Source organism: Curcuma longa, chromosome 21 (assembly GCF_044706935.1).
Source record: "Curcuma longa cultivar G26 ecotype Majalengka, Jawa Barat chromosome 21, ITB_CL_G26_1.1, whole genome shotgun sequence".
NCBI classification, from domain to species: Eukaryota; Viridiplantae; Streptophyta; class Magnoliopsida; order Zingiberales; family Zingiberaceae; genus Curcuma; species Curcuma longa.
The window spans coordinates 1,028,311-1,051,499 of NC_133881.1; the positions used below are offsets into that span (position 1 = coordinate 1,028,311).

General features: G+C 40.5%; 3 protein-coding genes across 6 annotated transcripts; all 3 read left to right on the forward strand.

Moving 5' to 3' along the window:
* The first annotated feature begins 781 nt into the window (after window positions 1-781).
* LOC141815699 (protein SOSEKI 2-like) lies at window positions 782-2,898 on the forward strand. Its single transcript, XM_074703647.1, has 5 exons — window positions 782-1,028; window positions 1,106-1,175; window positions 1,252-1,364; window positions 1,441-2,209; window positions 2,571-2,898. The coding sequence occupies exons 1-5, from the start codon at window positions 782-784 to the stop codon at window positions 2,677-2,679; spliced, it is 1,308 nt and encodes a 435-aa protein (XP_074559748.1). The 3' UTR covers window positions 2,680-2,898.
* Window positions 2,899-3,555: 657 nt separating this feature from the next.
* LOC141815623 (ethylene-responsive transcription factor RAP2-4-like) lies at window positions 3,556-5,015 on the forward strand. Its single transcript, XM_074703573.1, is given in 2 exon segments — window positions 3,556-4,709; window positions 4,711-5,015. Coding segments are annotated over 2 exon segments (870 nt in total). The 5' UTR covers window positions 3,556-3,968; the 3' UTR covers window positions 4,840-5,015.
* Window positions 5,016-8,649: 3,634 nt separating this feature from the next.
* On the forward strand, window positions 8,650-22,921 carry LOC141815655 (putative trehalose-phosphate phosphatase 6). 4 transcript variants are annotated; one of them, XM_074703609.1, is made up of 24 exons: window positions 8,650-8,943; window positions 9,063-9,203; window positions 9,284-9,355; window positions 9,438-9,536; window positions 9,627-9,782; window positions 9,871-9,948; window positions 10,027-10,096; window positions 10,183-10,253; window positions 10,344-10,436; window positions 10,501-10,524; window positions 13,605-13,880; window positions 13,984-14,076; window positions 14,282-14,344; window positions 14,710-14,796; window positions 14,881-15,033; window positions 15,110-15,267; window positions 15,657-15,891; window positions 15,981-16,091; window positions 17,315-18,373; window positions 18,488-18,751; window positions 19,066-19,251; window positions 20,688-21,839; window positions 21,932-22,282; window positions 22,374-22,921. In XM_074703609.1, the coding sequence occupies exons 1-24, from the start codon at window positions 8,650-8,652 to the stop codon at window positions 22,599-22,601; spliced, it is 5,514 nt and encodes a 1,837-aa protein (XP_074559710.1). In that variant the 3' UTR covers window positions 22,602-22,921. The 4 variants fall into 4 exon arrangements, with proteins under 4 accessions (XP_074559710.1, XP_074559711.1, XP_074559712.1 ...); XM_074703610.1 differs by lacking the exons at window positions 13,605-13,880; window positions 13,984-14,076; window positions 14,282-14,344; ... (9 more) ...; window positions 21,932-22,282; window positions 22,374-22,921 and adding an exon at window positions 10,595-10,694 and having other exon boundaries at window positions 10,501-10,529; XM_074703612.1 differs by lacking the exons at window positions 13,605-13,880; window positions 13,984-14,076; window positions 14,282-14,344; ... (9 more) ...; window positions 21,932-22,282; window positions 22,374-22,921 and having other exon boundaries at window positions 8,668-8,699; window positions 8,826-8,943; window positions 10,501-10,673.
* Window positions 22,922-23,189: the final 268 nt, after the last annotated feature.

The following is a 23,189-nucleotide window of genomic DNA, read 5'->3' on the forward strand; positions in this document are numbered from 1 at the left end:
CTGCTGCGACTGAGTGACTGTCTTCATGTACGACAAGTGGAAGAGAGCACAATGGATTGCCCAATTGCCTCATGGAATGATCCCCAAAGGTCGCCCCATGCAATTACTATCCAAGCAGCAACAAATTAATGGGAGAGTAGAAGACAACAGAGACGGAAAGAAGACAGGGACAGAGTAGGTGGTGGGATAAAGAACTAAGCGAGTCCCTACCTCTCTGCGCCTTCTCACCTCGGACGCAGAGCCCTGCTGCGGCCGAGGGCCAGGACCAGCTTTAAGCCGAGGCCTCATCAATGGCGAATGGCACTTATCCTAAAACAGGGGCATGGGGCGAATGTCAACGCTGGGACCTCACGCTCTCCATCAGTCCGCTTCTCTCTGCTCCTGTTTGAACCTTTGGGAGGATGGTTAAATGACAATTAATTGAATTCTCTGTGTTGTCAGTTTGATTCGACTTCATGAACACCCTGCAGATTAAGTAAAGACGAGTAATTTCATCTGGCCTTTGCGTTTGAATCGAGTTGGTACACCAGAATTCGAGATATTATTTCATATATGCTTGTTGCAGAGATGGAGGAAGGCGATGAACTTGAATTTTGGAGAAAATTGAAGGTTGAATATAAGAGAAGGCGATGTACTCGATTGAAACTTATATAAATAAGTCGAAACAGGGCGATGGCTTTAGATGTGCAATAGGGACAGTCTTCCTCCTCAACCTATCGCTTTCACATCCCCGACCTTTCTCACTTTACCTTCTCCACAACCTCTTCCTTCCTTTGTGGCCATGGACGTCGGAGGTGGAAGAGGCAGGCGACGATTAAGCAGCAGGGAAGCGAGTCCCGACCGAGCTAGACTCGCCTACTCCCACCAACAGCAACCTCCGCCGCCACCGCCGCCGCCGCAGCAGCAGAGGTTTGCAAGGCCTCTTCGCAAACTACAAGTGGTGTACTACCTCTGCAGGAATGGCCAATTGGAGCACCCCCACTTCATCGAGCTCCCTTACCTCCCCAACCACCAGCTCCGGCTCAAAGGTCCATCAGTCACCTCCTTCCTCTTCCATTTTAATCTTCTGGTTTAGCTCTCATTCTATCGTCCTCTTCTCCAACAGATGTGATCGAAAGACTAAGATGTCTAAGAGGCAAAGGCATGCCTTCGCTCTTCTCCTGGTCGTGCAAGAGGTAGTCAATACCCTGTTTTAGTGCTTGCTTGCTTAAGTTCGTGAAAAATGGTTGCCATTTTTACTAATTTTTGAAGGAGCTACAAGAATGGGTACGTGTGGAATGACTTGGCCGATAACGATGTAATCTACCCCGCCGACGGCGTCGAGTACGTGCTCAAAGGCTCCGAGATCTTCCCTGGCGCTTATGGTATTTTTTTTCTCCTGCTTTAGAGATGGTTAATTTTGACTTATTTGATCGGTTTTACTTGGATTGGGAATGGTAGATCGTTTCCAACATCTTCCGGCGAGCAGCCGGCAGCCAAAGGCACTGCCTGAGCCTCGAAAGCTCCATTTGGAGTTTGAGGACAACGACGAAGCAGAGGGTGTGGATGACGAAGCAACAGAGGAAGAGAGGATGGGAAGTAAGCTCACCGTCGGCGGGAAGAAGCCTGTTGGATACTCGCGGCTCCGTGGGGTTTCTACAGGGGAGATGGAGCGAGTCAACAGCCGGGTGGCGACTCGGGCGACTCGCCACCACGCCGCCACCGAGCTTCCCCTCGATGATTCATCCCCTCCGTCGTCCTCCTCCTCGGACAAGCCCCCCAACCATGCTTACCCCGCAGCGGTTGCTGGCGGCGGCGGCGGCGGCTCCCAGCGATTCGAGGACGTCAACTCGGCGCCGGAACTGGGCCTGTCGCGCAACTCGGTCCTGCTCCAACTCATTGCCTGCGGCTCTGCTGCCCTCAAGGGAAGAAGCACCCCGAGCAGCGGGGCGGTCAAGGCAGCTGCAGCAGCCGCCAACTCCGCCTCGGACGCCGCCGCAGCTTCCGGCGGCGGCGAGCGTCACATCAACGGGCTGCACCGCGGTGCGCTAAGTCGATTCGCGGGCCGAGAGGCCGACGACCAGTCGCGGTGCTACTCGGAGCACCCGCGCTACTGTCATCCCCTGGTAGAGGACAAGGAGTACTTCAGCGGCAGCATCGTCGAGCGCAGCAGAGGCGGCGGCCCGCCGGAGCCTGTCCTCCAGAAATCTTCTTCTTACAAAGAAGAAAGGTTAATTACACTTTTTTCCACCATCGATTTTGCTTCAATTCAAACTTCCTAACATTATTTTTTTCTTCAAATTTTCAAAAACTTTCACTTTACAGCTTGGTAAAATTTGATAAATTTTATTTCCAATCTTATAATTCTCTAACTCCTTTCAAACTTCTAGAGGGCAAAGCAAAAAAAGATTTAAAAAACTTTAGTTTCCTGCAGCTTTATGATTAGTCTACTCCATTGTTGCAAAGTTCTTCATCCTTTGCATGCTAAAATAAGACTGCAACTCGAAATCATCATTCAAACTGAACTGACGACAACTTTTAACTCTGCTGTTACTGATGTCTCAAACAAGATTACATTGCTCATAATGCAGGAGCTCGAAGCTAGGGATTGAAGAAGACGAGGAGAGAGCAGCAGGGAAGGAGGAGGCGAGAGGGAAATGCATTCCTGGGCGGAGGAGGTGCTCTGCCAAGCAACTGTAGTACTGCTATCCGCTTTTCAATTAACCGAGGAGGAAGAACTGCACTTTACTGTGGCTCGCATGCAGTCGTCGAAGGAGGAGGAGGAACAGTGTGGCGTTTAATTAAAAGCTGTTCTGAGACTGAGAGGATGGATATCTTTCTGTGGATTCTGTGTCTCAGCTAGGTCTTAGGTTTCTCTTCTGGGTTAGCAATTATTCTGCCTTTTTTTTCTATAAATTACTTTGGCCAATCTCTGTTTTTTCTGTCAAATATGGTTGGAACAGTTCGTGCTTTCTCTGATCTCGAGCAGTAGGCTGGGCCTTGAGCTATCAAGATGCTCTGCTGCTGCTTAATTAGCACGTTACTTGGTTTGTCAAGAACAGTCATCTTTGCTTTGAGTTCATGAACCAGAAAGAGTAAAATCTCTGAATGAATCTATCTCCATAGATCGAGCCGAATCTACATTAAACAAACTGTGCATGTGCCACTGCACATGGAGTTCAGGATCATGGGGGAGGAACCACGTGAACTGCTGACTTGCGGCATTGCAGGTCGTAACTGCTCATTCCAATCGCAGTTGAAGTAGTTAATGTCGCCACCTAACAAGGCCAGTTGTTTTACAATTTAAAATTATCCGCCAATCACGTCTCGCCACCTAGCTACTACAGCTTACTCTTGCAATGTGACCAGGCTCATCGTAACCTGCATCTATATCGAATTGAGCCAAATTCATGCCGCACGCGTTTGCTGGCTACTGCCAGCAGTCGGTCGCTTCCGGACAGCTGCCGGTGGAATTGAAGTTTACGGGGTACGTGGCGCGCGTCTATTCGCCAAAAGCAGAGATGAATCTCCTATTAATACCTTCCGTTGGTCTCCGGTTCATCGCCACCAGCGAAAGCAGCGAGCGAAGAAAAACGAAGCCTTTGCCCATCCCATCGGTGAGCTGAGAGATCCATTGGTTCCTTCGCGTGTGAAAAAAAGGGGGAAAGGTTCGATCTTTACTGTGATTCCGTCTTCTTCGACCTCCGATCTGTGATTTTTTTTTTTCACCTTTTGTTTCCCATTTTCGTGTTCTGGTTTCTGTACGTTCTGATCTAGCTTTAGCTTGAAAGAGGGCTTTTTTCATACCCTCAGGTTGATTCCTATCCTTCTTTTTTCTGGTTTTTTGATCGCAAGAGGCTACCTTTTTCAGCTAGACCTCGTCCTCGATCTCCTTCGTGCTCGCGATCTGCAACTTTTTTTAGGTTCTTTTACACCTCAGTTTCTTAATTGATTAGGAAAAAGCAGTAGCTTTGCTTTACAGATCAGGCATGGCGACGGCCATAGATTTGTACAGTAGTATGCCAGTTTTCTCCTCGTCAGATCCATTGAGAGAAGCGCTTGAGCCTTTTATTAAAGCTGCTTCCTCTCTTGATCCACTCTCTTCGAGTTTCTCCTCCTTCTATCTTCCTCAAAACCCTAGCTTTGAGCTTGTCATGCCTCTTGGACACACCGCAGAGATGCTTCCTCAAAGTCCTAGCTCGGTCGGGCTTAATTGCCTCTCCCCTGCTCAAATCCAGCAGGTCCAGGCACAATTCCACCGCCAGCAACTCATCCCGGCGCCCGCCGACCGCCGGAGCCAGAGGAATATAAGCCCGCTCGCCCCCCAGCCGCAGACCATGAAGCGCGCGGGGTCCCCGACGAAGCCCGCGAAGCTCTTCCGCGGTGTTCGGCAGCGGCACTGGGGCAAATGGGTGGCGGAGATCCGCCTCCCCCGCAACCGCACCCGCCTGTGGCTCGGCACCTTCGACGCCGCCGAGGAGGCCGCCTTGGCCTACGACAAGGCCGCGTTCAAGCTCCGCGGTGACGGCGCGAGGCTCAACTTCCCGGAGTTCCGACGCGGCGCGGCGCACCTGGGGCCGCCGCTGCACCCCGCGGTGGATGGCAAACTCCAGGCCGTATGCCACACCTTGGGGATCTCCGGAGAACGAGGGGCCACCCCGCCATGCCCGGTGGCCAGCGAGGTGAGCACGGAAGACAACAAGTCCGATTCCTCGGAGGAGGACGACTCGATCAGACGCCAGGTCGGCGATGCAGCACCTGGACTTCACCGAGGCGCCGTGGGACGAGTCGGAAACCTTTGTGCTGCGCAAATATCCATCGTGGGAGATCGACTGGGACTCCATTCTCTCCTCAGATTAGCATCACGCTCATGGCCTCTTCTTCTCTTTTCAGTTAAGCACCAGTAGAAATTGTTGCAGTGTGTAAAACATCATGGTTTGCTGACTTTTTTGAGGCAAAACCATGAAGTCTGCCATCTTCTTCATAACTCTCATTTGTGTATATCGTGATCTGATAAATCTCTGCTGTTTGATATATATTTGCATCAAAAGGTCTGTGTTCATTGCAAACTGTTGTTTGATCGATATTGTTTGGCAATTGCTGGTCGTCGACTTTCTGATAATTCGCAGAACTCAGTATCTGCTTAAGATCGTTTCTGAAGAAATTACTCCGCAATGTAATCGATATTTTGTAAGGCATGCATCAAGCTCCTAGCTGAAGTCAAATAGATCTATTAGTGAGTTAAAAGGTTTTTGACTTGGTCAATGTAGAATCCAGGGGGAAAGTTCTCCACTAATCTCGGAAGGTTGGATTCGGTTGAGTCTCTGAAGGTATTCAGACTGACCTGGCTGAAAGAAAAGTCAATCATCAAGAAGTCAACGTTCTGGAACCGAAACTTGATCATCTCTTTCGTTAAGTAAACTAGTTGAAACACCTCTTAAATCGACAACTTCTCTGACCCCAATTGAACCGTTTACACCAGGCCGAGTCTAGACTCAAACAAAATCAGCTTGGACAAGATGAAGTGTTAGTGCTTGCTCATGAGCTAACTTTTTTCCTTTGTCTCTTCTACATTTTAGTGGCTGGATGAAGTGTTAGTGCTTGATAATATAATTAAGGAAGAGCAATAACTTTTAAAACCTATTAATAACTCTCATTATGTGTAGGTTAACAAGTTAAGTTGCATTTGTGCATAGTAAGTCAACAAGCACTTGAGCTTGATGGTGTTTACTTTATGAATGTCAAAGCACTTGAGGTAGTAGCTTTGACTTATCCATGGGAGGACACACAACTTCATCATCAACATATATGAATGCTTCAAAGTGGGTAATGATTTCATGGAAATCACTAATTTACATACTTTCTAAAAAATTAGATAGGATAAATGATTAAATTACTTAAAGGGCTTTTTAATTTTACCCAAATCATTTGTGCCTAATCAAAGTATAAATTTTGGGCCAACATAGTCAACCCCTCAAACTCTGATATATGAGATACTAAGCAAGTTGACTAGAAAATGAAAGATAAAATACAATTAAAAAATACCTAATTTTTTTAGACTTATCAAATAGATAACATAGTCATAGAACTTTGGTGAAAGTTATTCTAATATTTCTTCTTCCTTGTCACTTTTTGGAATTTTTTATTTCCTCTTAAAATTGGATGTTCCCGTTTGAAATCGTCTCGGAATGAATCATCGGACAGTTGGCTTCTGAGTTGATGAAGTCGCACAGAGTCCACGAGCAACGGGGAGGAGACGATGATCCTGCAAGGCTTCAAAGAGAGGGTAGAGGGTTAGAATGGAGGTCGGAGGTGTCCCGACACAACCATTCCAACATCTAAGTCAGTCTGTCGTCGGTCGAAGATAGATAAGAAGAACAGGAAATGACGTGTAGAAAATAAGGCTAAGACATGTATCCCCATACTTGGATCTGAGGGAAGTGAGATTCTTTTATATAGTTATCGAATGAGATGTCATATTAAAAGTAAGGAAAATATTTTATCATGATGGAGGAGGGTCTCATCACCCATGCTTAATATGGTAACATGTCATGCTATATTAATGTGGTAGGTTATCCACTGTGGAATATTTTACAATTCCACTTAGTGGCTATTAGCCGTGATGAATGAGGGAAGTAGTGCTGACGGAGCAGAGCTATTTGGGTAGGAGTATCGACTTTGCGAGATTGAGCTGACTGGGGAGTCGATCTTCGTCTGAAAGATCATAAAGTCGGTCAGGCACGAAGTCAAACGGGCATGAAGTCGGTCGGGCACGGAGTTGATCGGGCCTGAAGTTGGTCGAGCACGGAGTTGATCGACTCATCCGACATGTTATCTCCAACGGAATTAAATTTTGACTTTCTGGACCAGGGTACATCATAACATTGGGCCTAAATAAACTTTGACCCAATCTCCCATAAACTTGGACCCCAATGGGCCTCGTTAATAATAATAATACATCCCTGTGAGTTTTATTTTCTAATAGACAGACCATGTAATTTGACTAAAAGAGGTTGAAAAATAATAATCATAATAATGCAGCACAGCAGTTCTCTTCTAGATTCTCATATTTTTACTGATTTCCAAATGATTTGGTTAAATCTAACAAAAGTCAATCCCTTGATGAGAAACTAATGAACACCAAAAGGACTTTCAGCTCCCATTTCCCTTTGTCTTCATCCCTGTGTGAACAAACCCAATCAAAGTCACTTCCACGGATTGATTCCTACTGTTAGCTGAAAAAGCTTATGGTGAGTTGCAAGCAACTGAAACCTCATTCTTTCATAAGAATCATAATAAAATCTAAATCTTCAAAAGCTGGGATTACATTGGTTTCTTTGTCAGTTACCAAACTTCCAAGGCTTCTTCAACAGTTTGGCACTTTGTAAAACAAAAGTGATGATGATTGATGATGATAAAATCTAGAGGGATATTGGACATTATTATTTTCATTTCTTTATTATTTTCTCCCTTAAACTCTCTTTTGGAATTTGACTTAAGTGTCGGAGAAATCTTTTAATCCTTTTTTAGTCCTTTTAATTTCCTTTACAATTTTCGTTGTCATTGGACATCTTCATCAGAACTAGACATCTACTCATCAAGTATCCTGGAGTCCTTGCATTGTCTGGCACCCAACAATTGTCGATCCAACAACTGTTGACCTATCGCCCCGATAAAAACCAATCCGATTCACATCCAACCTACTAAAATAACTTGATTGTGGAGCCACTGAGGAGTCGATCCATCTCTTAATCTCAACTAGATCAGTGTTGAATATTGCTAACGTAGCACACAGTTGCAAGCCCAAATGACCTTCACTCTTTGTCACCCTCCTGTCAAACCCATAGTCACTTGCTCGTGAGCCAGTTGGTTAGTCGAAGGCTCACCGCTTACTTACGAGCTCGCTAGCGTGTTCGCGAGACCATTAGTCAGCAGTAAACCTATGGCATGCTGAAGACATGCTAGCAAAATCCATCTCATGGTCTAGCCACAAGCTGATTTACATGTGAACTCATCGCCTGGTTGCAAGCCCACTCCTATGTACCAACTCGTCATAAATTTCTATCTCATTAAATTATCAAACCATTGAACCTCAATGTTCTTCATCCTAAAGTCTACCTCATTAAATTTTGCCAATTTCTCTCATGGAACACCTTCAAATCTACCTCGTCATACACCTTTGAATTTTCTAGCATAACCATCCAACCAATTTAAATTTATATTCGATTTAAAATATTTGATCTACTAACAAAATTTTAAATAAATATTAATTAGGGTATTTTGAGAAATTAAAAGAAAAATAAACTACGGACGTGCACTTTTTGGTGAAATGGAAAGTACGGAAAATCCCTGTGATGGATCAACTATCTCCGCCCAAACACGGGACAGGGTAATGTCGACGTGGCGACTAATCATAAGTCATGAAGGATCTTCTCCTGTTCTTTCCTTGGTCGGTTGGTGAATCGGGTTCGTTTAACGCGTTTGCCCGTTTCGGTGCAACTACCAAACCGAACGTTCTGCCGGTGGAAGTCGCCCTCTGTCGTCGTACCAAAGTCGTCGCACGTAGTCTTTCCTCTCCACGTCGAAGAAATTACTCTACAATTTCGATCGATCTTACTATTTAAATCCGATTCTCTGTCTCGAAACAGAGGGAGAAGAAGTAGATTTCTCATGGTTTCCGTCGCGGAGATGAGGAAGCAGAATGTGATAGTGACGGAGGAGCTCGCTCTCAGCAGTGTGATGGCCGCCGGCGGCGACCCCGCCTTTCTTGGCGGAGTCGTCTTAAATTGCAAGATCGCCAGTCAACTAGAAATCGGAAACAGTGGTGGCGCCGGCAGTAGCGCGAGGATCAACCCGTGGGTTGACTCGCTGCGCGCCTCATCCCCCACCCGCGTCAAGACCGCCGGCACCGCCATCTCAGCCTCCTTCGGCGGCGCCCGCGACGAGGAGTACCAGAATTGGCTGGTACGTTGTCGTCCTCCACGCTAAAAATCCAATTTTTTACACCTTAAAAATAGGTTTTTTATTACTATTAATGTCTCTCCGGAGCCATCCGGTTAATGTTGCTGATCTCGGCGGCGCAGAGGCAGCACCCTTCCGCTCTGAGAAACTTCGGCGACATCGTTGCGGCGTCGAAGGGGAAGCGCATCGCGATGTTCCTCGACTACGATGGCACTCTCTCTCCAATCGTCGACGACCCCGACCGCGCGTTCATGTCCGACGCCGTACGCCGCCCTCTCCCTTATCCTCTGCTTTTACTCTGTTTCATTCCAACGTTAAAAATCACATCTTTTTTTTTTCACAGATGCGAGAAGCCGTGAGAGACGTCGCGAGGCGTTTCCCGACGGCGATCGTGAGCGGAAGACGCCGCGATAAGGTCCCTTCCGTTAAATTCATTCGACCAAATTCATCAATGCTCGTGTTAAATCTCGATGATCTTTTGATATGTGATCAATCAGGTTTTTGACTTTGTCCAATTGAGGGAGCTGTACTACGCTGGGAGCCATGGCTTGGACATCAAAGGCCCCAGCAAAGGCACAAAGCGCACGAGATCTAAGGTCTCTGTCCGCCTCCATCTCTTTCACATCCACATCGCTTCTAATTCTTTCTACTACTGATCGATCACCGCATTGATTTGATCGTTGCAGAACAAAGCTGTGTTCTTTCAACCAGCAAGCCAATTCCTTCCCGTGATTCATGAAGTCTACAAAAAATTGGAAGAGAAAACAAGTTCAATCCCAGGATCAAGGATCGAAAACAACACATTCACTCTTTCAGTTCACTTTCGATGCATCGACGAGAAGGTGAAGAACAACAACTCTTTCCAGTTTCTCTGTTTTCTTCCCAAGAACAAGAACTAATTCTCTTCTCTTCCAACACGATGCATGTCAGAAATGGAGCTCATTAGCTGAGCAAGTCGGGTCAGTGCTCGATGACTACCCTCAACTCACGCTCACAGTTGGAAGAAAGGTAGCTTAATCAATCTTCTTCTTCTTCTTCTCTTGAAAATAATTCACATAAAACAAAAAGTTCATTGATCGATTTCAGGTACTGGAGATCCGGCCAACTATTAAGTGGGACAAAGGGAAAGCTCTTGAGTTCTTATTGGAGTCTCTTGGTATGTTCGAATCCACCACAGCTTTGACATATCACCAACCTTTTAATTCCCCTGTTCTGTTCATCCTAAATCATTCTGAACTCCAGGATTCGCCAACTGTAGCAACGTGTTTCCAGTTTACATCGGAGATGATAACACCGATGAAGATGCTTTCAGGGTATTAATTTATTTGCTGGACGTAATTTTAATCTAATAAAACATGAAATCTGCTAAATATTCAATCTGCATATATATATAAATGCTTTAGGTTTTGCATGAAAGAGGACAGGGCGCGGGAATCCTCGTTTCCAAGGCTCCAAAGAAAACTAAAGCATCGTTTTCTCTGAGAGACCCGACTGAGGTGAGCAATAATTGATTTATTTTATTAAATTTTAAATTAAACTAAATGTTTATTATTATTCCAGGTTATGGAATTTTTGCACCGGCTTGTGGAATGATTCTGAGATTTAAAGAAACATTTTTGAGCTCGAGGAAAATTGAGACGAGTTGTGTAATAACTTGGAGAAAAATGAAAAATAAAAAATAAATTGTAATATTCTTTTTCTTCCAAAAGTCTTGTTAATTTTATCATAAAAGGGAAGAGCTCCATGCAAGTTCTGTCGGTAATTAATATTTTGCAAAAAGAAAAAGTTTTATGGATGTTGTTTGTTTTCTTCATATACAAATATGGATTTCAATTTAGCTTTATGAAATGGCAATACAGAGAAAGAGATATAGCGATGCAAGCGCAGGAATTCATATTAGGAGGTTCAGAATTTTGAACACTAATTAATTTGGATTCAGTCCGAGATCACAGAGAAAGAGACTACTAATGAGGATGCTGATGACGGATCAAAGGTCTTGATGGCAGAATATCAAAATCAATGAATCTTATGTAAAACTTAAGGAGAGTTAGAATGTAAGTCAAAATGAATCTTAATGTAATCACGACATTTAAGTTAGTCTCGATAATTAAAAATTTTAAAAGATGAAAAATAAAAAAGTCAAGATGGATCTTAATGTAACCATTCCGACACTTAAATTAATCTCGATGACTGAAGTAGTTGGAATTATGTGCACATAACAGACTTCTTTTTATACTGTATTAAAAAAAAAAGTGACACCCATGATCCTTAATTGTGCATGTTTATATTGAGGGATTAACATGTCATCACACGTCCTCCTCGTCTCATGGGTCATGTCCTCCTATATTCTCCACCTCACCCTTCTAGCGTTGCTCCATGATCCTCACGTTCTTAGCTAATCGTTATTCTCTTCTGTCCGATTCGGACGCAGAGGAGGAGAGGTATCAAAGTTGAGTGCTAAGATGGAGATAAGGGATTTGTAATCGATGATCAGGTGACAAGGGACTTAGAGTCGATGATCGAATGACAAGAGGACTAGGAGTCGGTGACCAAGTGATAAAGTGACTCTGCTAACCTTGCCTTCGACCTTGTCATGTTTTATATGTCTTGTCTCATTTGACTATTGACTTTGACTTGGCCATTTGGAGGTTAACGATCCACCATATTAAATTTAATAGAACCCATAAAAGAATTGAGGTTATGTCAGATTTATGCACCAAACCTTCAAACGTTTTTTTAAAATATATATTCTCTCTCATGACTAAATTACTTAGCGTGTGTCTGGTTATACTTGTTGTTTACGATGATGCTCAACGGATGATGTGACATTCTTTTATATATATATATATAATTATATATAATAATAATAGATATATATATATAATGATCTATCAACAGCTAATCATCCATGATCTAGTGCATGTGTTTTAAGCCTTAATTAATTAATGGTGGGAAAGATGCTTGTCTTCATAGTTAAGACATGTCGGCCGTGGCGGAGGCTACACTTGCTCTAGTGATGAAGCTGGGTTTAAATGGGAGGAGCTCGATGAGCCACATTGAAAGCCACATGAGAAAACACATGCAGGCAGTGGTCCTGAGCTACGTGCATGCCACTGCATGGAGCAGCCGTAAGCTGAGCCACTGCTTAATTTAAACTATACATATATATATATACCATTGTGAATTGGTCAATTGGGGGAGTGGACCAGGAATCAAGCTTTATCAGTTAGTGATGGGTTGGTCAGGAATTAATTAAGTAGACCAAGAGTAATATTAATATATATAAAATTTGGATGCGATCCAGTTAGTTTAATATATGGATTAATTATCTCACATACATAGAAAGAAAGAAAAAAAAGAGGCCCATAAAGCTGTGTGTGTAACTGAGAGACCTATTCGTTTAAGTTTGCTTTCGATAGATAAGGCCCAGTTCATGTTGGGCCTATGATTTTGCTTTTCTGGATCTGACTATAGAGCATTGATGAGGACAGTGGATAAGACAAAGAGGATTCTAGATAACGGGAGTTTAAATTTCGTCCGACTATTACATTATTAGAGTTGGGAGTATGAAAAATTCCTGATGTTGGACAGAATCCATCTGGACTTTCCCATTTATCTTTGGTAGATCTAAGCCAATGATTTATTTAAACCATAATTTATTGAAAGGATTTTTTGAATATATTTAGTTGGAGATATTAGTTTCGCTTGATTTTAAATGAACTAAAATAAGAAAAAAAAAATTCATGTATAGATTTAAAATTAATTCTTTCTCTAATTATATAAGTAAGTAAACAGCAAGGTTGAAAAGGAACCTAAGTCAAGTTAAATTTTATGATATTTAAATTTATTTAATAAGATAATCAAATTAAATTAAGTCAAATTTAAAATGAACTAATTTATTAAAATAATTATTGAGTTTGGGTTGATTTTTTTTATTAATTTAAATTTAATTTGAATTTATTTTGAACTTGATCCGTTACATATCAAACTATTAATTTAAGTTTGTTTGACTGTTTAAAATTTTTATATTTTAAATTTATTTAATTGATAATTAAATTTAATAAAATAAATTTATTTATTTTAAGTTTATTTATTTATTTAATATATTAATAAGAATATTATTGGTGGATTGATTCATCAATATTATTTACTAATGTTAAAAAATTAAACACATATTCAAACTTATTTATATAATTTAATAGATTATTTAATTTTATGTGTATTAAATTTTTATCATGGCCAATATCAAATTTATTTCGGTTCACTTACGACTCTAACAAGCACATTACTCCTAACTTAAATAATATTTTAAATTTAAGCGCTGGAATCATAATTTTGATAAGAATAAGGTTCTTTAAGTAAAATCCCTAAATTAGCACCATGATAGGGTTTTGCGATCGCCCGCCTGCTCCTCTGTAGCGCCGGTCGTCTCTACCTGACACTCTCTTTCTCCTCCACTTCGTCGGCTCTTCCGCACGAACCTTCTCTTCGGCGCATCCGCCATGCCAAAGGTCCTCGGCACCGGCACCTTCGACTTCCGGCGGCACCGGGTGGCGGAATACCCCGTCGATCCTGGGAAAGATCCGGTGACAGAGAATCTTGTCGAGAAGCCTCCGGAGCAGCGCCCGAACGCGGGCGTCTCCAGCTCGATTACCCTGCTCGAGATCCAGCGAGACCGGCTCACTAAGATAGCAGCGGCTAACTGGCTGAAGGGTGCTGGTGGGAGCGCCTCCTCGCGGGAGTTCGATCCCGAGCTGGTGAAGGAGATCTATGAGACCGAGCTTCTGGTGTCCGGAGACGGCAGGAAGACTGTGCCGCTACAAAGGGTGATGATCCTAGAAGTGAGCCAGTACTTGGAAAACTATCTCTGGCCCAACTTTGATCCTGATACCTCAACGTTTGAGCACGTGATGTCGATGATTTTAATGGTTAATGAGAAGGTGCGTGGTTTGACTGGATTGATCTTTTGATTCGAGGAATAGTTAGAAAAGTAATTTTGTTTTCTCCATATGATACTGTTGGCTAAATTCATGCTTTTTATAGTTCCGGGAGAATGTTGCTGCATGGATTTGTTTTCATGACCGGAAGAATGCATTTAGGGGCTTTTTACGAAGGGTTCTGCTGCTGAAGGAAGAGGTATGTTTTTTTTAATAGCCTGGAATTTGCCCTTTTTGTCTTGACTATATCCTGTCCTTACCTATTTTTTCTCTGACTTCGTGCTTATTTGCCACTCTAGGACTTTGGTTTTTTTTGCTCATTCTTATGTTCACAAGCCCGGAATTTTACTTTGCTCCTTGCATTTCAAGTTCGCTAACACTACATTTTATCTGCACACCTGTAGGGAAGAGCCTTAAATATAGCAGAGAAGACGAATTACTTGTTGTTCATGATTAATGCTTTTCAGGTATGCAGTCATATCTTTTTTGCTTTCCAAGAGCAAAATTTTAAATTAGTAATTATTTACCTGAATTGCATGCTCATGCATGTTGCTACTACACGAATCCTCATTTGCAAGTAATTTAAATCCCACTACAAATGGAGCTGCAATGCAGCCATTAAATTCTTAGTTTTTTGGTCACCTTTACGTGCTAATTTCTTTAGATCATCAGCATCTTATATTCCTTTCCCATATGTACTCAAGACAAATATATGAAAATTTACATATTATACCTTAAAGTTTAATTTTGTTAAGTTTTAGTGATCATTTTGTCCTGGATTTTTTGCTTTATCATATCATCTTATGCTTATCTGATGTATGATTACTAACAGAGTTTGGAGGATGAAATTGTCAGTGACAATGTTCTCAAGTTAGTGAGCTTGCAGTTGTGGCATAAATTATCTTTTGGTAGATTTCAGGTGAAGTTAACAAATTCTGTGCACATCTATACTGATTTTGAGTGAATTGTTAGTGCGAATTGACCTTTTTAAGTCCTTATACAGATGGAATTATGTCTTAATCCTCACTTAATCAAAAAGTGGAAAAGAATGACCAAGAAAGAAGCAAAAGAAGCCAAAAAAGGAGGGCAACCAGTTGATCCATCAAACAGGCTTGAAGTGCGATTTCTCAAAAACCTAATTGAAGAATTCTTGGAGGTAATTATTTCAACTTTATCAATTGATAGATATAATTTGGTGTTTTAGTCACTTTTAACTGAAACATGCCTGCCAGATTCTTGATTCAAAGGTCATTCATCAAAATCAGAGTGGTCATGAAGAAACTGAGCTTAGTGGTTCACACGACAAGCTGTTTGATGATTCGTCTGTTTTATACTGTGAGAGATTTATGGAATTCTTGATTGATCTTTTGAGCCAACTTCCAACTAGGAGGTATTGTTGTCCTTTTCACTTTATTTTCTAATTTACATCTGATTCTTCATTTATTCATTTTTAGAAAATCATTAGTTCCGCAAATTGTTCATAGGAAGAACATATTAGATTGTTTTTGGTGTTTATTGAAGGTTGATGGTGTATTAGATCTGATAGATTCACTGTTGTCACGGGGTCATTCAGCTGACCAAGTTAGACAATATATTTGATCCCGAATTATCATCTCTATCACAACCAGTAATATTGGGTTAACTTAGCTAATTGGCAAAAATTCTCTGCTAGCTAACTTTTTGGTATTTTTTCCATGAGTAGATGCATTGCATTTTTAACATCTTATGATGATTTTGTACCTGATTGTATGAGGGCTCTATGGTTGTGATATATAATAGGTTTTTGAAGTCAATTGTTGCTGATGCTGCTGTTGTTTCCAAGTGCCACTTAAGTGCACTATATGCCCATGAAAAGGGACGGCTTTTTGCTCAGCTGGTCGACTTGCTACAGTTTTATGAATGTTTTGAAATTGACGATCACGTTGGGACACAACTCAGTGATGATGATATACTGCTTGCTCACTACTCACGTTTGCAAGCTTTTCAATTATTAGCATTCAAACAGATCCCTAAGGTACTTATCTTGGCCATCTTAATGAAATTTTCATTTGGAACTATAATTTCTATGCATTGCATTTACTGTTTTTTTCCTACTTCTCTTAGCTGCGAGACCTTGCACTTTGCAACATTGGGGCAATTCAGAAGCGTGCTGATCTTAAAAAGAAGCTATCAGTCTTATCTGATGAGGAACTGAAAGACTTGGTTTGTGATAAGGTTAGTGATATCTAGCATGACTTTTCTTTGTGCTTTTCATTTCAATTGTTCTTTTTTGCTTTTATCGTCATGCATATTTTTCTGATTTTGGCGCATTTCCCTACCTACTTCTTGTTATGTTGATTTTTTGAGTAATCACTGCCTTGTGGCATGTAAATTGATAAGCACTTAGCATACATAACTCACTAAACTCCGGACACCCCTATATATTCCTTGCTAACTTGCTTTTTTGACAGAGGAATGTGTTGCTTTTGTTAAGCAAGACTAACATAAGATGGTCTAGTCTAGGCATTTTTTCAACCAGTTGAGTAATAATCATGTCACAATATTGAAAGTAAATTGAAATAATTGAAGAATATTTTTGTGTTCTTCCAAATTGTATAAGATAATGGGGTTAAGTTCATTTTTCTGGCGAAGTTAATATGATTGAAATTCACTTTATTTGTTGCTTATTTTACTAACAGAAACTATCCATGAAATTAATTATTTTTTGCATAAAGGAGATAAAGTAGGATGCGCATTCAGTGGTACTTCTCGTTCTTTCTCTCACCCTTATTATGGATAAGAAAGTATTTTCATTTTAGAAGATATCTCAAAATTGCTAATTATTTTCCTCGTGCCTTGCTACTAGTGTATAATATACAAAATATTAATTGCATGCTTTTAATCAATGTTCCTATACAGTCTTGGATTATAAATCATGCCATTTAGATGTAGGTTTAAAGTGAATTCTGCATGCTATGCAAATTGCAATTATTGAAAACTAGTTTGGATGTGCTCTTTTTAACTGTGTAATAATATGGGATAAAGATTATCCCTAGAGATTCTTTTTCCACATTAGTGATAGTAATCCCGATTGATTTTTTTTTTACTTTGTTTGTTTTAGGAACATAAACCATCTGTTAAATTTGCATAAAGGAGATCGAGTAAGATGCACATTTAGCTGCCCTTGTGCCTCTGCTCTCTCTCTCTCTCTCTCGTGATTGATAGTGAAACAAATGCCAGTGCAATTTCTTTTTATAGAACTCTTAGTGAAGCAATAGTTTTTACAAATAAAGAAGGATAGAAAGTACATGTACTTGATTCAACTTTGTGTTTTACAAGCCAAATGATAATTAACTTCTCCATTTGAAGTCTGTTCTTGTGAACTTAAACATTTACCTTATCTAAGTGTGTTGTTACACTTACACTATTGTTGTTGTTGTTGTTTTTATTTTTTAAAGCTCAAGTTGGTTTCAAGAGATGATCTTTGGAGTAATAGGGCTGATTTCCTCATTGAGGTTGTTATTTCTTATTTTGAGAAGCGTCAGTCACAGAGGGAGGCCATAAACACACTTCCTCTCTACCCAAATGAGCAAATAATGTGGGATGAGAGTCTTGTTCCAAGTATCAATTATTCAGGAGAGGGATGCTTAGCTCTCCCTAAGCTTAACTTGCAATTTCTAACACTACATGACTATTTACTAAGAAACTTCAATCTTTTTCGATTAGAATCTACATATGAAATACGAGAGGATATTCAAGAAGCTGTTCCTCATCTTCTAGCTTATATTAATAGAGAGGGTGAAACTGCATTTGGTGGCTGGTCAAGAATGGCTGTTCCAATCAAGCAGTTCAAAATCACAGAAGTTAAACAACCTAACATTGGGGAAGTCAAACCAGCTTCGGTTACTGCTGAAGTGACTTATAGCATTGCAAGTTATAGAGCACATATCAGATCAGAATGGGATTCTCTTAAAGAACATGATGTCTTGTTTTTGCTGTCGATTAGGCCCTCTTTTGAACCTCTTAGTCCAGAGGAAGCTGCCAAGTCATCTGTCCCACAGAGGCTTGGCCTTCAATATGTACGTGGATGTGAAATAACTGAAATCCATGATGAAGAAGGTGTTCTGATGAATGATTTCACTGGTAGAATTAAAAGAGATGAATGGAAGCCACCTAAGGGTGATCTTCGCACAGTGACAATTGCTCTGGACACAGCACAGTACCACATGGATGTTACAGATATTGCTGAAAAAGGTGCAGAAGATGTATATGGAACATTTAACATTTTGATGCGGAGGAAGCCTAAAGAAAATAATTTCAAAGCAATTTTGGACTCCATAAGAGACCTTATGAATGAGTCTTGCATAGTTCCTGATTGGTTGCATAACATCTTTTTGGGTTATGGTAATCCTTCTTCTGCACAATGGCATAACATGCCTGATCTTTTGGAAGTAATAGATTTTAAAGACACTTTTCTTGATGCCAATCATTTGACAGATAGCTTTCCAGGTTTTCAGGTAAAAATTATGGTTTGAATATTTAGTACCTTGACCACTCTGCTTTGATTATGCAGTGAGCCAATCTAAGATATGAGGTTGTTAAGTTACATATATATGTTTCATGACTTGCAGGTTTGCTTTGTTAAGCCAGATGATTCAGAGGATTTGCATCCAAGACCTCCATTTCGCATTCGCCTTCCAAAAACAATGAAGAGTGACTCTCGTGCACTTCTAGGGAATGAGAATACCGACAATAATGATCAAAATGATCATGAGATGACCAGTAATGGCGTCGAGAAGGAAAAGATTTTTGCTGAGGCATATGTCCCTCCTGATCCTGGGCCTTATCCCCAAGATCAGCCTAAGCAAAACTCAGTTAGGTTTACACCGACTCAGGTACTAATGATAACATCTGAAAAAATATGAATATGCAAACTTTTGTAGCATTCTCTCATTTTTACTTAATCTGATAGAGTGATGAAGTTCTTTCTTTATTTATTTTTTTGCATAAAATTGCTTCATCTCTTCTTTTCCTTCTTCAATTCAAATTCTGAAGAAACATTAGAACAATCTTCTTTCTAAGTGATCCTTTATCTTCTTATCGTTTACAACCTGTGTGATCTTCTCATCTTCTTCTAATATGGTCTTTGCAGCATGTCATTACTTAACTGCTCTAAACTACTTATTTCATATCTATGTTTCTTTTGCAGATTGGAGCCATTATTTCAGGTATCCAACCTGGGTTGACAATGGTTGTTGGTCCACCTGGTACTGGGAAAACTGACACTGCTGTACAAATTCTAAATGTTCTTTATCATAATTGCCCTTCGCAGCGAACCTTAATTATCACTCACTCCAATCAAGCTCTAAATGACCTGTTTGAGAAGATAATGGAGGTATTTTCTTTATCTTAATAAATGCAGTTTCACTCCTTACAACATTTTTTTCACTAGCTGATTTTAAATCAAATTGTTTGATATCCCAATAAATGCTAGCAAATTCTCAGTCCAGTGGCATTCCAAAATACGATACAAATTTTGATGGGATATCACTGTTTATTATCCTCTACTTCTTAATTTTGATATGCTAGACATAGTTGTTCTCTATTGATTGTTCCATTGTCAGTATATCTTCTCTTTAGTTATGCATCTTGAATATTGTTGTTTTTTGTAAAATTTGGGGAATGGGAAATATTGTAATGCATATGTTAATGGGATGAAGAGGAGCCTTGACACAATGGTAAAGTTGTTGCTGTGCGATCTTATTGTCATGAGTTCAAGTTGTGGAAATAATCTCTTGCAATGCAGGATAAGATTATGTATGATAGATTCAATGTGGTCCGATCCCTCTTTGGGACCCTACATTGGTGGGAGGTTCATGTACCGGACTGTCCTTTATATGTTAATGGGATCAACATTAGATGGATATATATATAGGGCTCCAAACATAACTCTAATAAAAAACAGTAATGTGGGACCAAACACCCTACATTGTTGCTTATTAACCTTTAACTCTTAACGCTCATTTTCAAGCTAGATGCTATCTCTTTCAACTTGTTACACTAACTAGAGAAGCTGCCACAACAAAATATAGACAAAACATGATAATAATGAAAAACAATGTGATATATATGTAGATAAAATAAAACTTACATAATTTATGAAGCACACAACTTATGATAGTTCATTAAGATATCTAATCCTCATTAGTACTTTGGTCAAACCCAAACCTACTAATCTAGAGCTTTCTAATTTATGTATTGATAGTTTCTTGATATTTGGTACCTGTACCTTAACACAAAATCAATAACAAGTGTGACCAGGCTTGTAAACTTACTCTAATCCTCAAAGGTCGGGTTCTGATGTCAATAGAATTGGGGGAACAGTAAATATTGTATTATATACGGTTATGGGATAACCATCACATATAGGCCTCTAAATATTAAACCCTATATCTAAAATACCGATGTGGGATTAAATCCTTTACATTATTACTTATTAATCTTGATACTCTTATTACGGAAGGGGATCCTTGGCGCAACTGTAAAATTGTTGCCGTGTGACTTGGAGGTCACGAGTTCGAGTTTCGAAAATAATCTCTTGCAAAACTGGATAAGACTGCGTACAATAGATTCTTTGTTGGGACCCCGCATTGGCAGGAGCTTCGTGCACCGAGCTGTTTTTTTTACTCTTAATAATATTACTTTATAAGGGCTTATTCCCTTGATCTACTAGCATCCCTTTTCTTTATTCCTGATATAAATCTTAGTGTTATGTTTTTATTATTATTATTTTGAAAAAATGTTCTGAACTAACCATGGTGTTACTGTCAGAGAGATGTACCTGCCAGGTATCTTCTTCGTTTGGGTCAAGGTGAACAAGAGTTAGCAACAGATTTGGATTTTAGTCGTCAAGGTCGTGTCAATGCTATGCTTGTACGACGGCTAGAGCTTCTAAGTGAAGTAGAGAGACTTGCAAGATCCCTTAAGCTTCCTGAAGATGTAGGGTACACTTGTGAAACTGCTGGATATTTCTGGTTGCTTCATGTTTACTCACGCTGGGAGCAGTTTTTAGCTTCTTGTTCTCAGAATCAAGATAAGCCATCATTTGTGAAAGACCGCTTTCCATTTACAGAATATTTCTCCAATAGTCCCCAGCCTGTTTTCACAGGCGAATCGTTTGGGAAAGACATGAGGGCCGCTAAGGGTTGCTTCCGTCATCTATCTACCATGTTCCAGGAGCTTGAAGAATGCAGGGCCTTCGAGTTGCTCAAATCAACAGCTGATCGAGCAAATTATCTGATGACTAAGCAGGCTAAGATTGTAGCTATGACCTGTACTCATGCAGCATTGAAGAGGAAGGACTTCCTTCAGTTGGGCTTTAAGTATGACAACTTGTTGATGGAAGAAAGTGCACAAATACTCGAGATAGAGACCTTTATTCCAATGTTGCTTCAACGCCAGGAAGATGGATACGCTCGGCTTAAACGCTGCATTTTGATTGGTGATCATCACCAACTACCTCCTGTTGTAAAAAATATGGCTTTTCAAAAGTATAGTCACATGGATCAAAGTTTATTCACTAGGTTTGTTCGTCTAGGTGTTCCTTACATTGAGCTTAATGCCCAAGGTAGAGCTCGTCCAAGTATAGCCAAACTTTATAATTGGAGATACAGAAATCTTGGTGACCTTCCCTATGTACATGAGGAAGTTATGTTTCACAAAGCTAATGCTGGATTCTCTTTCGAATATCAACTAATAGATGTTCCTGATTACAATGGGAAAGGTGAAACTGCTCCTTCTCCATGGTTTTATCAGAATGAAGGTGAGGCTGAGTATATTGTAAGTGTTTATATATACATGCGACTTCTTGGATACCCGGCCAGCAAAATTTCTATTTTGACAACATACAATGGTCAAAAGCTTCTGATTCGGGATGTTATCAATAGGAGATGCATGACATCTGGAATTGGAGCACCGAGCAAGGCAAGTTTGTCAATTTCCAGTCTTCACTGTCTAAGTTTTCTAAGAATATCCTTTAATATTATCCAAATCAACTATTATTTTTTGCTTAGCAGGTGACGACAGTTGACAAATTCCAGGGCCAACAAAATGATTTTATTTTATTGTCTCTTGTACGCACTCGATTTGTTGGCCATCTACGTGATGTTAGGAGATTAGTTGTTGCAATGTCGCGTGCACGTTTGGGGCTGTATATTTTCTGCCGGCGCTCTCTCTTTGAACAATGCTATGAATTGCAGCCAACGTTTCAACTTCTACTTCAGAGGCCTGATAAGTTGGCTCTAATTCTTGACGAGACCAGTCCCTTTACTGATCGTCTAGTTGGAGAAAGAGGTAGAATTCACTTCATTGGCGATACCCAGGAGATGGATAGCTTAGTTAACTATAGGATGCATCAGCTTTACGAGGTATGATTGCAAATGAGTGTGTAACTTAAACATTTTGCTCTTTCCTCTCAAACTATTAGGCAAGTATTTGACCTCTTTTCTTGTGTAACAGGCGCAGCTCATGAGCCACTACACGCCTCACTGGGAAACGCAGGACAATGAAAATGGACTTCAGGATCCAATCTCCACGAGCCATTCTGAGGACACTGATATGTATACTGGGCCTCAGGAACCAACCTCAGAGAACCATTCCAAGGACACTGATTTGCCTATTGTCAATGGAGATGCGGACGGTGAAACACTTGAAAGTGATAAGAAAGATGAAGGTGGCACGCCGTGAATCACAAAAGTTAATCCATCTGCGTCGAATGTATCAAACTTATCTCACAGGTAACTTCAGCCCCTGCAGTCTGCCATTATGGTTCTGTTGCCTGATGTGAAGAGCGACTCTTGATGAAACACAAGATACTGGAAATTTTCTTTCTGGTGATTTGATGAGTAATGCGGAACACAATTGGTCAAAGGGTGCAGAATATTTTAGAAACCGGATAGTGTATTCTTGTAGAAACAGCAGGCCGATTGTACAGGATGACACCCATATGGTATGTTAGTTCATCCATGGTTGACATTCATCTAACTTGTTTACAGAGTTCTAATCTATCTTCCGTCGTTTCAAATTCCATGCACATCAGGTGTGGTAGTTAATCATGTATCAACAAAAATTGAAAAACCCAACATGAGGGAAGATAAAGAACTAATAGTAATTTGGTCTTGAGCATCTACCATTATATCCTAGAATGATTGGCCATACAGTCATTATTTATAATGGAAAGGAATATTTACTTATTTATATTACGGATTGTATGGTGGGTTACAAATTGAGAGAATGATGTCTGGTACTGCATGATTTCCTTTGATAATTATGGAT